The 14926-nt window shown below is 41.1% G+C and overlaps 1 protein-coding gene across 1 annotated transcript in view; it reads left to right on the top strand.

The window, feature by feature from the left end:
- Window positions 1-14926, top strand: part of TSHR (thyroid stimulating hormone receptor) — a 147462-nt gene that overhangs the window by 128820 nt on the left and 3716 nt on the right. Inside the window, exon 9 of the mRNA XM_012758279.3 lies at window positions 14261-14449. Coding sequence (XP_012613733.2) covers window positions 14261-14449 — 189 coding nt within the window. The remainder of the gene's footprint in view (window positions 1-14260; window positions 14450-14926) is intronic.

The raw sequence follows: 14926 nt of genomic DNA, 5'->3' as shown, positions 1-14926 counted from the left end.
TTCATACCATCTAATGCTTTTAATTATCAATTGTTTTCATCCAAGCAATTCTAGTGGGTATACAGTGGTATCTCATTGTGGTTTTAATTTTTGTTTCCTTGATTATTAATAATGTTGAACATCTTTTCATGTACTTATTAGCCATTGGTATATTTTCTTTTGCCAATTTGTCTGTTCAAATTCTTTGTCCATTTTTTTTCTTGGGTCATTTGTCTGTTTGCTATTGAGTTATGGTCCAGTTTAACATTTTTGACCTAAATGAATTCTGTTTGGACCCTAATCACTGGCTCTCTGCTATCCTCTCTTTCATCCTTTCTTTCCCTTTTCTCTTCCCTTCCTAAGGAAAATTGGCTAATCTAAAACAAACTAGTGCAAAGGACTCATTTGCTCACTTTTTCCACAAGTATTTTACTGAGCACCTACCAAAGTCTGGCTAAGTTATAAGGATAAGATACAGCCTCTGCTTTTAAAGAGGTTACAAACAAGTTCAGAGGAAATGTAAATAAGTAACTATAAGTTTAATGTAAAAAGAGCCCCCATATTTAGAGACTAAAGGTACCATTTCTGGTTAGGGTGATCAGCAGATGCCTTATTAAAGGAGGAAGTATTTGAGATGGGCTTCAGGTGAGGGGTAGAGTTGCAACAGAAATAGATCAATAGTAATGAAAGAAAGAACAAAGGCAAGTCTACAGGAAAACGTAGGATGTGTTCAGAGGAAAAAAAACAAACATAATTTGGGCCAAAGGGTAGTGTTTGAAAGGTGTGTTGAAATCATGTTTGAGAACCTGATCTGACTCAGCAGGTAAAAATGACCCCTGTGGAAATAGCAGAAATAGTTGCATAACCCCTTGCAGTTCGTAGCCCTCTTCAACCCACCCTCACGCCTCCTTTCCTTCACCTTTGCTCACCCTCAGCCCTGCCTGTATTAGTCCTGGATACCTCTGTCCTGGGCTGGGACTGCTCATCTGTACTTCCTGGTTATTTAGCAGGGACTAGACTGCCCTCAGAGAGGATAGAAATCGAGGCCCCCAAAACCTAATCAACCTGGAGCTCCTTGTCTTCCTTTCCGTGCTTGCCAAGTGGAGCTCTTGGAGCAGCTTTCTTGGAGGAGAAGGAAACCTCCTGCAGATGCAAAGCCAGAGGAGATTAGCATGCTAGGTTACTTTGCTCATCCACTATGAAAGGAGCTGCAAAAACAAGGCAAACAGGCTTCTTGCAATACCCAGTGTGGGCACCAAGCCAGACCCATTTCAAGAGGACTGGGTTGTTGGGCAAGCAACTCAAGTAGGTCTTTAAATAAAGGAGAAGTTCTCCAAAATACTGGGAACCCCTGTCCTAAAGTAATGGCCTCAAATGTTCATTTTACATCAGGGGATTGAGTCTGAATAAAAGTTTTCATATTCATGCAGGGCCAAAAGGTAAACTAAGCTAGCTTGTCATCTCTAAGAGAATAATGCAGAAACCCGTACACTGTTTCTTATAACATGGTTTTGATAAAGTTAATTGTTTAAGTAAGGGCTTTATTACCTTGATGAAAACTGATAGAAAATAAAAGAATTTTTTTCTGAGTCTGAATCTGAGGAAAACAACACTGGCAAAGTGTTCTAAACCATGTAAATTCGGAACCATTTTATTAACTAATCATCACTTTTTAGCCAGGAGCTAAACAGTGATAAATCTGAGTAACAAAGAGCAAGTAGACCAAGGTGGGAGGATCACTTGAGCTCAGGAGTTGGACACCAGCCCGAGCAATAGTGAGACGCTGCCTCTACTAAAAAGAAAAAAAAAAAAAAAATACATAAAAAAAAAAAAGAGAGCAAGTAGGGACACAAGTATTTCTTCACTGTTTCTTCTTTGCAACTTTAAGTGTAAAGAAAACTCCCTTGTGGTGGGTGCCTACGGCTCTGTGCTGAACATTCTTACATAAATTTTATTTCATCCTTTCAACCCCAAAGGATTCTAACCTCTCCAACAACACTTCTCTCAATTCTTGGTTATTTTGCCCATATCAAGTCTCAATTATTTGTGTAATGAAACACAAACACAAGAAGCAATTTCTGGTGTGTATAATTAGGCACACAATTCTTCCCAAGTAAACATGGATGGGTACTCAATTTTTTCACTCTTCTGGGAGCTTTACTCCTAGAACAGGTGGAAGGAAATAAGGTAGTTAGGGTTGTCGTCCTGACACAGTATCTCTGCCAAGATATGGAAATCCATTTTGTTAACTATGTTCTGCCTCTGAGTCTAAAAGAAATAAACACTGTTTTTTTAAAAGTGGACTTTTCATTTCTCACGAGTGGCATCAAGACCAATCCTTCTGCCACTATGGTAACTAACGGTTGTTTTGTATGCGTGTAGGGGTTGTGAGGCTGAGAAGGGAGGAGACTCAACAATGAGGGAAGGATATGCTCATGTTTCAGCATCGGACTACTGGCAGTAAAATGCCCTCGTTTCCTCTTGTCACTGTGGGGTAGAGCGCTGACCTTACTGAATTACAGCACACGGGCAGTTTTCAATTGCAGGATCCATTATGCTGGGAGAGTAATCTCCATGCAATGTCATAGGTCATGGATGCTATAGGTTTCCATACATTAAAAGAAATGTCATTATGCAAACTCAAGAGGAAGGAAAAAAGAGGATAATAGTGATATCTGAACTACAAAGCAATTTTTTTTTTTTGAGACAGAGTCTCACTTTGTTGCCCAGGCTAGAGTGAGTGCCGTGGCGTCAGCCTAGCTCACAGCAACCTCACACTCCTGGGCTCAAGCAATCCTGCTGCCTCAGCCTCCCGAGTAGCTGGGACTACAGGCATACGCCACCATGCCCAGCTAATTTTTTCTATATATATATATGAGTTGGCCAATTAATTTCTATTTATAGTAGAGACGGGGTCTCGCTCTTGCTCAGGTTAGTTTCCAGCTCCTGACCTCGAGCAATCCGCCCGCCTCGGCCTCCCAGAGTGCTAGGATTACAGGCGTGAGCCACTGCGCCCAGCCTACAAAGCAATTTTATTTGTACACATGGACTTCAAGAAAAGGATTAGTAATTTACAACCACCTGAACTGTTCAGACGAGTATTTTCTTATTAATAAGATTTTTTGAGTTTTAGCTATGTGCTAGGTTCTTTACAGATAGTATATCACCTTGAGCCTTTATTTTAACAATTCAGTAGTAAACGTTATTAGCCCTATTTAACAAATGAGGAAACCGAGGTGCAAAGATAGTCAGGTAAGTCCTCTGAGGTCACCTGGTTATAAGGGCAGCACTAGGATGCAAATCCAGCACTAACTGACTCAGAAACACAATCTCTTCCTAGTCCACCATGTCAACTGCTTTTTCGTACAATTATTCTTGTACCTGCCATAATTCTCCAAGTTTACTTGATCATTTTCTTGAGTTTCTGCTTACAACCCTCCAGGAAGTTATCATCTTACCCAAAAAAAAGCCAAACTCCTCAAAACCAGCCTTAAAAGCCTGTGTTGTTTGTCCCCTACCCACACTCCGTTCTCTCTGATCTCATCTCCTATTTCTTACCTCCTCATTGCTCTACTCCAGCCACACTGAACAGGTCACCCAGGAAGGTTCTCACCTTAGGGGTTGGGCACTAGCTGTTTCCTCCATCTAGAAGGCTCTTTCCCCAGATATCCATGGGCTGGCTCCTTCGCCTGCTTCAAGATTTTGTTTAGTGAGTGTAAGCTTCTCATTGAGGTCCTGTCTGAATGCCCTGTTTAATTTGCAAGCTTCCCACCACACTTCATCCCACTTCCCTGCTTTGTTTTCTCTGAGATGCTTATCACCACCTAACATTGTAGACTTTTACAGTCTCCCTTACCCATGGGAATATGCTCCCAGATGCCCCATAGATGCCTGAAATGGAGGACAGTATGGAACCTTATCTCTATATTGCTTTTTTTCCATCTGATAACCAAGAGGGCTCCTCAGTGACTAAGACCAGGTAGCACCTACAGTGTGGATCTGCTGGGCAAAGGATGATTGACATCTCAGGCAGTCAGGCAGGACAGTGCGAGATTTCATCACACTACTCAGAATGGCATGCAACTTAAAACTTATCATTTCTTGAATTTTCCATTTAATATTGTTGGCCCATGGTTGACCCATGGGTAACTGAAATCTTGGAAAGCAAAACAGAGGATAAGGGAAGACCACTATCCTTATTTACTCTCTGTCTGCTTTCCTTGATAAATAAATGCAATGGGATAAGGTTTTCCCTCATTTTCCATTGCTGTAACCCCTCTGCCGTGAACAAAGCCTCGCCCATAGCAGAAACTCATTAAATGTTTGATGAATGATGAACAATTTCAAATAAAACTTACAGATGGGGCAAGAACAGTTTCACTCTTCTGTTTATAAGTACTTGTCTTGGCATTAAAGTTATCATAAAGACAACTCTTTCCTTATGGGTTCCCTGGAAATGAATAAACACAGTAGCTTAGTAGCACAAATGATCGCAAATTCATGTTGCAATTCAATCATTGTGTGAAAAAATTAAACACATTTACTTGTGGTCACCAACAGCTTTGAGGGATCTTAAAGTAGAATATCTAATTTTAAGACCTGCTAGTTATTTATTCACATGGCAGAAGCATCTGCAGTTTATATAAAATGGAGTTGGGGCAGATGTCCTTCCTCCTGGTGGTTTCTTTTGTAGCATTATCCCTCCCTCCTCCTCGAGACCCCTCCTTCAGCTTTGCCTCATGTGCCATTAGCAGTGCCACCCAAATACCGTTTTGTTGTTATTATCCATGAACACCAAAGTCATTTTGTCTCTTTTTTTTTTTTTACATTAAAAAATATTTTTTCATTGACTAGTGCTGAGAGTGAAAAGAAAAAAAAAAAAATTTTAGGCCGGGCGCGGTGGCTCACGCCTGTAATCCTAGCACTTTGGGAGGCCGAGGCGGGCGAATTGCTCAAGGTCAGGAGTTCGAAACCAGCCTGAGCGAGACCCCGTCTCTACCAAAAATAGAAATAAATTAATTGACCAACTAAAATATATATATACAAAAAATTAGCCGGGCATGGTGGCACGTGCCTGTAGTCCCAGCTACTCGGGAGGCTGAGGCAGTAGGATCGCTGAGCCCCGGAGATTGAGGTTGCTGTGAGCCAGGCTGACGCCACGGCACTCACTCTAGCCTGGGCAACAAAGTGAGACTCTGTCTCAAAAAAAAAAGAAAAAAAAAATTTTTTTTTGGCCAGGCATGATGGCTCACGCCTGTAATCCTACCACTTTGGGAGGCCAAGGCAGGAAGACACTTGAGGCCAGCAGTTTGAGACCATCGTGGGCAACATAGCCAGACCCTATCTCTACCAAAACATTTAAAAAATTAGCCACATATGGTGGCACGTGACTATAGTCCCAACAATTTGAAAAGCCCAGGATTTTGAGGTTGCAGTGAGCTATGATGACACCACTGCACTCCAGCCTGGGCAACTTAGAGGGAGACACTGTTCTCTATTTAAAAACGTATTTTTTTTGACAAATAATGTAAAGTGACAATGTGATGTTTTGATATCCATATGCATTACAAAGTGATGACCAGTTAACATACCACCTCGTATACTATGCTTTTGTTGCAGAAACATTTAAGATCTACTCTCTTAGCAATGTGAAGCATACAATACATTACTATTAACTGTAATTACTATGTTGTACATTAGGTCTCCACAACTTAATCATCTTATAACTGAAATTTTATACCCTTTGACCAAAATCTCCTCATTTTCCCCATTCCCTTAGCCCCTGGCTACCACCTTTCTACTCTGTGTTTCTATGAGTTTGCCTTCTTTAGATTCCACATATAAGTGAGATCATGCAGTTTTTGTCTTTCTGTAACTTGTCTCACTTAGCAAAATGCCCTCTAGGTTCATTCATGTTCTCACAAATGGCAGTATTTTCTCCTTTCTAGGGCTGAACAATATTCCAGAGTGTGTGTGCATGTGTGTGTGCCATACCACATTTTCTTTATCTGTTCATCCATCAATGGACACTTAGTTTGTTTCCATACTTGGCTATTGTGAATAATGCGGCAAGGAATATGGGCGTGCGAATCTCTCTACAGGGTGCATTTCCCATTGGCTCTGCCTTTTAAATACCTGCAAACTCCAACCATGCTCAGCATGTCCACTGCTGCCACTCTGGTCCACGGCATCATTCTCTCTATTCTCGGTCTCCCTGTTTCCACCCCTTACTCCCTTTGGGCTATTTTCAAAGCAGCAGCCAAGATGATCCTTTTAATAAGTCAGATTGTACCATTCCTCTAAGGCTTTGGATCTTATTTTGATGGAAACACAAAGTCCTTTTGGTGGCCTACAAGGCCACACACCACCTGGCTCCCTCCCCACTACCTCTCTGACTTCCATGTTTCCCATCCCCTTGCTGTCTTAAGCTCCAGCCACATGGTGGCTGGTACACTCCCACCTCAGGGTCTTTACATTTCTGGTCCCTCAGCTTACGATGTCCTTGCCCCAGATATCAACATGGCTCTCCCTTCACCTCCTCCAGACATTTGTTCAACTATTCCCTCATCTTTAATTGTGACCCCACTCCTATGCTGTACCTTTCCTCTTCCCTGTATTCCTTTTCATCTAATATACCATTTTTTTTTTATTTACCCTTCTTTCTCACTAGAATGTGAGGACAGCATTCTGCATAAGGAGAGCAGGAATTGCTGCCCGTTTAGGGTACTGCTATAGTCCTAGCATCTAGAATTATACCTGAGACAGAGGCAGCAATCAATACATACTGTACTTATTGAATATATATCATGTTTCTAAATTCTTTTGAACACATTAATAGACGAGCTCACTCTCTTGACCTTATAGCTTTTAAGCCCTTAGGTTATTTTAAATTCACTATTAATAAATTAATTAAACTGCCTTTTAAGCAGTAAATTAACAGTAAATTTAATAAACAGTAAAACAGCAGTAAATTTCTGTTTTTAGATGCATTTTGTCTACCAATTTACAGATGTGACTGCACATTTAGAATGCAGGAGCTTCTACGTATTGACCTTTAGAAAAACCTACTTTCATTACAACGAAAACAGAAAAGACACTTGCAATTGCATTTGGAACATTAGCAAGCCAGTTAATACTTATTTAATTTGCAGCTGAATTCATCAAAAGTTAATCTTAAATAATAAATCAATGACAAAATCTCTCTCAAAATAATGGAAATTGTTCCAGTGTTTGGGGATACTAGAGTGCATAATTGCTTTTGAGGAGCAATTTGGTCTTCCTGTGACATCAAATATCGTTGGCTCTTTTTTTTTTCCCTGGCATCATTTAAATTCGGTAATATTCTGCTCTGCATATAATACTGCAGGACCAACTCTCTCCAAATCCAGGTCCTATTGCTTTCACTAGACACTTAACTCGAGATGATTTCCATGCTCCATGCAATTAGACTTTAAACTGTGTGCCAGGCTCGGCTCAGCTGCATTCTGATTTGTGAGTAAATACTTGCTGGAGACAAATTCTCATGGAGTTCAGTGCCCATCACTTGATAGGCTCTTTGAGGAAAGTGCCAGAGTAAACAAGACAAAGGGAAGCCCTCCAGCTTGTAGGTTTCTGCCCATCTGGCTACATTCACAAATGGATCCAGACCCCCTAACCACCGACAGCAACTCTCCATATTCTTCTCACTCCGAAAACAAAACAAAACAAAACTTTAAATATATGTTGAAGGTCTTATGTTAGAAAAGAAAGTACACTATTAAAAAATTCTGGATTCAAAGTGTTTCAAAAAACTCTGGGTGAATGGGAAAAGATACCGCTTCAAATAAAATGATCCCTGACTTGTTGAGTTTTGGAATTTCTTCAGAGGCTCTTTCTCCATCAGCTCCAGCGTTGGGAGACTGCCTAGCATGGCTCAGTACTCAACAAGTATTTGCTCTAAACTCTTTCTTGCACAGTTCTATGCAGCTGAGCTGTGTGCTAAATAGGGGGTGACTGAACATTAAAGATGATGCACTTTACCTAAGATTTTATTTTTTTCTCCCGAGATGCCTCTAAAAATATGAGAAAGGAATTTTTAGTTTGTGGATATCCACAAGGGCACAGAAGATACATAAGGGCATAGCCACGGTCAGGAGAGCTACCGAACTCTGAATGAAAAAAGGCAGAAGAGAAGGAAGGCAAAACTTAGCACACTTACAGGGCACACACAGTCAGAGTTTGCTGTCTTGCCCTGCAGAACCTCTGAAGGGCATGGGATTTAGAGGTGAGGGGTATGGCATGTGGCAAGGGCTGAGACTTGGGGCTAAAAATAAAAGGATTAATTAAAGGTTTATATATTATATAACATTAACCCTCTACCCAGTTTATGCACAATGCCAACGAGCAAGTATCTCCCCTGTAAGCTAGAGATTTAGTCTTTTTTCTGAGGAAGTTGAAAAATTCCAAAACAAAAAAGACATCCATATTCTGGCATTTTAGGGTTTAACAACATAATGGCCAACTGCCCACGCAAGTGCCCTAATGTGAAGTGTGCCGGCAGAAACGCTCTGTTTTAAGTATGAATGTGCAAACAAGGATCATCAGTCAAAGAATGCTTCCCACATGGAAGATCAAATCCAAGGTAAACAAATGGGGGGAAATAAAACTGGAGGAATCAAAGACATTACAGAGAACAGACAAGAACCTTTAACAAAGCAATAAGTAGTCAGCTGAGATAAATCTAAGAAGACATTTCATCCCTATAACAATGACAATGAGTAAAAATAATAGCTAATATTTATCAAAAACACACTATCAGCTACTTTTCAATAAACCCAAGATAAGGAAACGGAGGCACACAAAAGTTAGATGATGGATAGTAAGTGCAAAAGCTGGCATTCAAATCTAGATAGTCGGAATTTAAAACCCATGTTCCTAAACACAGTGGTGTGCTTCCTCAAATATGCTATTTTAAAAAGAAACAGAACATAAGAAAGTGCTCTTAAAAATGTACTCAAGGCCGGGTGTGGTGGCTCATGCCTGCCTGTAATCCTAGCACTCTGGGAGGCCAAGGCAGGCGGATTGCTCAAGGTCAGGTGTTCGAAACCAGCCTGAGCAAGAGCGAGACCCGTCTCTACTATAAATAGAAAGAAATTAATTGGCCAACTAATATATATAGAAAAAATTAGCCGGGCATGGTGGCGCATGCCTGTAGTCCCAGCTACTCAGGAGGCTGAGGCAAGAGGATTGCTTGAGCCCAGGAGTTTGAGGTTGCTGTGAGCGAGGCTGACACCATGGCACTCACTCTAGCCTGGGCAACAAAGTGAGACTCTGTCTCAAAAAAAAAAAAAAATGTACTCAAGCATTTGAGAAATATGTTTTCAGAGCCTTCTATTGGCAGTACCAACCAATAAACAGAATGAGCAGGGTCTCAGCTCTCATTGAGCTAAAATTAAAATTTAATAGAAGAGGTAGAAGATACAATTAAATAATTCTGCCAGGCAATTTAATAAAGTAACAGGAGAATATTACAAGAAAAGATGGTGATATGTCCGAAGGTTCCAGGAGATTTCTTTTCCAGTTACTAAGAATTCCAGAGGGGAAACAGAGAAAATGAGAGGAGTAACTTATCCCAGAAACAATACAAGAAAATTTCCTAGAGCTGAAGAGCACAGGTCTTCAGACTGAAGGGCCCCCTTTCCCCCATCACAAAAAATAGAAAAAGATCCCTATCAAGACACACCCTCATGAAATCTCATACCAGGGATAAAGAGAAGGTCAAAAAAGCTTCCAGATAGTAAAACACAAGTCAGTGACAAAAGAGCAAGAATTTGCATGTTATTATCCTTACCAAAAGCAACACTGGGTGCTAGAATTCAATAAGATAAAGCCTTTAAAATTTGAAGAAAGGTGATTTGCAACTTAAAATTTTATAGTCAGATAAAGAATCAATTGAATGTAAAGGTAGGAAAAAAAGAATCATTTCCACACATACAAGGACTGTGAAAATATCTTCATATAGCCTCTCTGAGAAATTACTTGAAAATATGCTGCAATGAAACAAGAGAGAAAAATCAAGAAAGATGATAACACAAGATTCAGGAAGAGACTCCCACTGGGAAGAGAGGAGCTACTTTTCTGAGAAGCTTGAACTTTATTCTGTAGTTATTAGAGGGAGCCGTGGGTTTCAAGCTGGAGAGCGATATGATAAGATCCACGTTTTAGAAAGGAAATTCTTTCCTAACTCTGAAGGGTGGAAGATTTCTGGGAGACAATCAGGAAGTTTTGCTAAACTCAGGCGCAACGTAATTCAAACGTAAACTAAGGTGGTAGCAATGAGAACCATGAGATTGTAAATATACACACAGCTGAGCTGACATCTGCTGGGGGTGGTGATGCATCTAGCATAATTTCATTTTGCATAAATATTCATGTTATGAATGCAGGGCAAGAACAAGACAGACTCTATGAGGACCATGAAGCCTCAAGCGCTGGAATGGTAGATGGAAGACAGGAAATAAAGATATACCAGTAGGCTTGGAGGGAAGAATCATTTCATTTGAGAAATTCTGAGTAGAGAGCCAGTGCTAATCCATTGGAAAGTGCAAAGGAGATCAGACCTTTCTTTCTGAAAACACCTAGACTGCCTGGCTAAAACCGCAGATCACTGCAAGAGAAGTTAAATCGAAAAAGAAAAAGGCAGTTATCACCCTGCTTGACCCTGCAAATGTAGAAGTCGTATGGATGAAGCGCCACAGGACCACTTTAGGAGCACCATGCTTAATGGACACTTAGAACTACATTAAGAGGCTCATGCCAGTGAGGAGCAAGGTGATCCCAGGGAAATTCGAATTTAGGATTATAAATGGCCTTAGATCCCTGAGATGGGTTGGAGAGGTGATTGATGGCCAGATCTGCAGGAGCTTAAAAGGCATGGTAGGAAGAGTAGATGGTGTATAGTGGGAAGGCACAGGAAAGGTTTTAAGCGGGAAAGCAATATTACTCGATTCATATGTTATGATTCACTCTGGCTCCTATGTGGAGAATGGATTGGAAGGGAGTAAGAGTGGGCAAGAAAGACAGTGCAGCAAGAAACGATGTCAGCTTGAACTGGGAAGATTATACTGGAGATGCAAATGCATGGGTTTGAGATTCTTCTGGATTTCAACTCCATAGGTCTTTTGCTAGATTAAATGTGGATGCAGCAATGATGGCTAGGAAACCCAACATGTTGGAGTGATTCCAAGGTTACTAATTTGAGCAACTGAGTAGACAGGAGTGCCAATTCTATGATGGGGAAAAAATGTAAAAGAAGCAGGTTAGGGTTGGGGTAGGGGATCAAAAGCTGCATTTTGGAAGGAACTATTAAGTTGGAGGTGGCTGTGAGGCATCCAGGTAGAGATAGCAAATAAGCAGTTGGATATACAAGTCAAGGTCTGGACTGGAGCTATATTTGTCAGGTTCTTTGATTTTGGCTTGAGTTCAGGTAAACTTCAAATTGGAGGAAGGAGGGTATTAACATTTATTGAGTATCTACTGTGTGCCAAACACCCATTATGTTACAAATGTTTCTGTCATAAGATTTATACACATATTCTGACACCTACTTTTTCCATGCCTGCCCAAGCATCCTCCCAGTTCAGTCCAAGTGGGACCCAGCTAGAGACCACCTGGGATACGGTCATTGCAGACACTCAGATAAACTGCGCAATCAATTTCTCCCTCCCAGATTCCTAATGAGTCCCTGGAGGGTTACTTGCACCTGCATCTGTGTTCAAAACTCCAGAGACCTGAAGGTAAGGGTTAGCTCCTGGGACACTGAAGCTGAAAACTCTAGGCCCAAATAATAGTTATGACTCCATCCTTGGTTTGCTAAATCTCTTTGGACACAACATGCCTTGTTTGTTTGTCTGAATTTTAGTATTGGCCTGCTTCATAAAAATACTTTGAGAATTGAGTTGAGCTTCTGAGTCACCTAGAGAGCAGATTCCTGGGCTCTGCCATCAGAGATTACAATTCACGTGGTCTGGGTGTGGCTCGGTCTGCATCGCAGGTGACTCTGATGCTGGTCCAGAGTGGTACCTGGACCAGAAACACTAATTTGCAGAGTGATGAGCTGCCAGTTTTCCCCAGATATCTGCCTCAGTGATATCTCTACCACTTAGATCACTATGGTGGTTTTAAAATAAGGCACCAAATTCTTTGACTCTCCTCCCATCAAGAAATGGGTTCTATGTCTCCTGCCCTTGAACTTGCTGGTTCTCTTAGAATCTGGCCACCACAATGTACGAAGCCTAAGCCACATGGAGAGGTCACATTGACAGTCCCACTTGACCTCTGTCTTGGAGTCATCTCAGCCCTGGAACTAGACACACGAGTGAAGGAGTCTGCAGATAATCCCAGCCTCAGGCTGTTGAGTCACCCCAGACTTCAGGTCTTCCCAGCGGAGCCTCAGACATCCCAGAACAGAGACCATCGATCCCTACCATTCCCTGTTCAAACTCACGATCCACAAAACCTATGCTCATATTGAAAAGATCGCTGTTTTATGCTACTTAGTTTTGGGGAGTTTTGTCATGCAGTAACTGGAATGGATTACTAAATTGTTTTCTCAAGAAATACCTATTAAAATGCAAACACATTACTTGCAAGGATAAACTCTGTCAAATGAACATACACAATGTTGTGTCTAGCAGACAACAGAGCAGGGGAAACGAGCCAAGAGATGCTCTCTTGTTTCACGGATAAGAAAGCATCACTGGGTAAAGAAACACGTAAGCTGCTCCCAGAAAACTGGAGGCAGAAAGCTGGCTGCACCTTGAAGGCAGCATTGGCTGGAAGAGAAAGAGATGCACCAAAACGATGGATGGGGCAGAAAAGCAAAATCCAGCTTCATTTCCTCCACAAGCATGCTTAAGTCCGGCTTGAAAATCTCTCCACTCTCTGACTGCAAAGCTGTTCATTTATGTATGCCAGTTTCCCAAATGTACTTGCCTAATGTTAAAAATCACCCGGGAATCGTACAGTAACAAGCACCAAGGGTAATTCTTGCCACAAGGCAAATTTGGGAAATGCTGGATTGTGGAATTTTTAAACTAAATACAAAACAAAACAGCAAACACAACACCCTTTCCTCATAAGAGTCACACTTCTGCGGTGAGAATGGAGTTAATACATGAACTTCATATTTGTGAAAAACTAGCAGCAAGTTCTGGCAGCCTTGAACCTTGAAAATGTAAATTCCCAACTAAGTCCAATTACAGTGATGTGGGGGAAGGAATTGTAAATATTGGAATTCACTTGGTAATCTGATACTAATCATAATATTAAATATTTTAAGCTGCAATTATTAATACCTTGTCTAAGGAATATTCTAATTGATAAAACGTAAAATAAGAGGGATGTTAGGTTAAATATCCATGGCTTTATTCAAGCTATTAATGATGTAAGTAAATGTGATAGAACCTAGACTCTCTGAGATTGAGAAAAGCACAGAGAATGTAACCCCAAAAGCCATGAATTAATTCTACTTTAGTAACTAACACTAATGTCTACATTGTTCCTAGCTTCATCACCATCACCCCTCCATTGTTTCTGGAAGTGATTTGAATCTCATTTCAGATTGTTAATCTAAATACTTGAGTTTTCTCTGCAGGGATACATTTACAGTCTTCTAAAGAAACTGGGGTGGGAGGGCTATTCTCTGTCATGAATGCTCTGCCATGAATGTCATGATCGTAACTGGTTACGATCCCAAGCTCTGCATCACTAGAACATTTTCCTGGTACTGGTGGTGATTTCATATCAGTGAGCAGTTTATCATTCCCAAAACCTTGGTCCCCACAGAGACTGGCAGCAATTTAGGCCTCCTTGAGCCTACTCAATTTTATTTCTCTTGCTTCTTGAGACTCTGTAATAGTTATATGGTAGCAAGTTCCAGAGTAAAATTGACATCTTCTCTGATTCTAAGAGTTTGTATGTATTGTGATGGAGAGAATAAAATGTCTGTGGAAATAGAATTTGTACTGATGGATACTGGGATTCCAAGTAATAAAAACAGGAGTTCCTTATATTATAACATAGATTTAGAAGCCTAATATCCCTCCTTTGTCCAGTGGCTCTGTGTAAAGAACTCAGGTTACATACTCAATAGCGGAAGGGAAAAAAAAATATATATATATATAAATAGCGGAAGGGAGCATAACACCTCCCCATTCATCTAGGCCTGTTGGACTTTGTGGCCAAGGATTAGAAGACCCTCCAGATTCACCATCTCTGCATTGCTGTGTTCTCTGCCTCCCAGGGATGTGTCCTACACCAGTGTCACTGCCCTGCCGTCCAAAGGCCTGGAGCACCTGAAGGAATTGATAGCAAGGAACACATGGACTCTTAAGAAACTTCCACTTTCCTTGAGTTTCCTTCACCTCACGCGGGCTGACCTTTCCTATCCAAGCCACTGCTGTGCTTTTAAGAATCAGAAGAAAATCAGAGGGTAAGTGGCCTGGGGCCTGGAATGAGTGACCAAAGACCTTGGTGGGAGATTAATTCACTTCTTGGTTTGGGGAAGATGCTTCATGGTTTGAAAACCAGGTGGAGAAGAATTGGAAGCATTCATAAGAAACAGGAAATCCATGGGGCACCATGAGTCTGTGGGCTCAAAGTGGTTGCAGATGAGAAATAAGGCCAACGTTGTGGACAGCAGTAGGGCAGGGGAGGTCACAGGAGATGATGTAGGAGATAGGAGAGACAGGCACAACCAGATCACGTAGAATCTTGTAGAGGTTACACAGACAAGATTTCTGGCCTTCAGACACAACCCATATCAGAGACTGCAACACATATTAGAAGCCACAACCATGAAGAAGTCTTACAAACAACACACACAATTGGATTACCTGATTGTTTTGGGCTTTGCGAATGTGATAGCTCACTGGTTACATGCCTATGGGCTTTGGAGTCAGCTTTGAAC

Source organism: Microcebus murinus, chromosome 6, assembly GCF_040939455.1.
Source record: "Microcebus murinus isolate Inina chromosome 6, M.murinus_Inina_mat1.0, whole genome shotgun sequence".
In the NCBI taxonomy this organism is placed as follows: domain Eukaryota; kingdom Metazoa; phylum Chordata; class Mammalia; order Primates; family Cheirogaleidae; genus Microcebus; species Microcebus murinus.
This window is presented reverse-complemented; position numbering and strand designations above follow the sequence as displayed.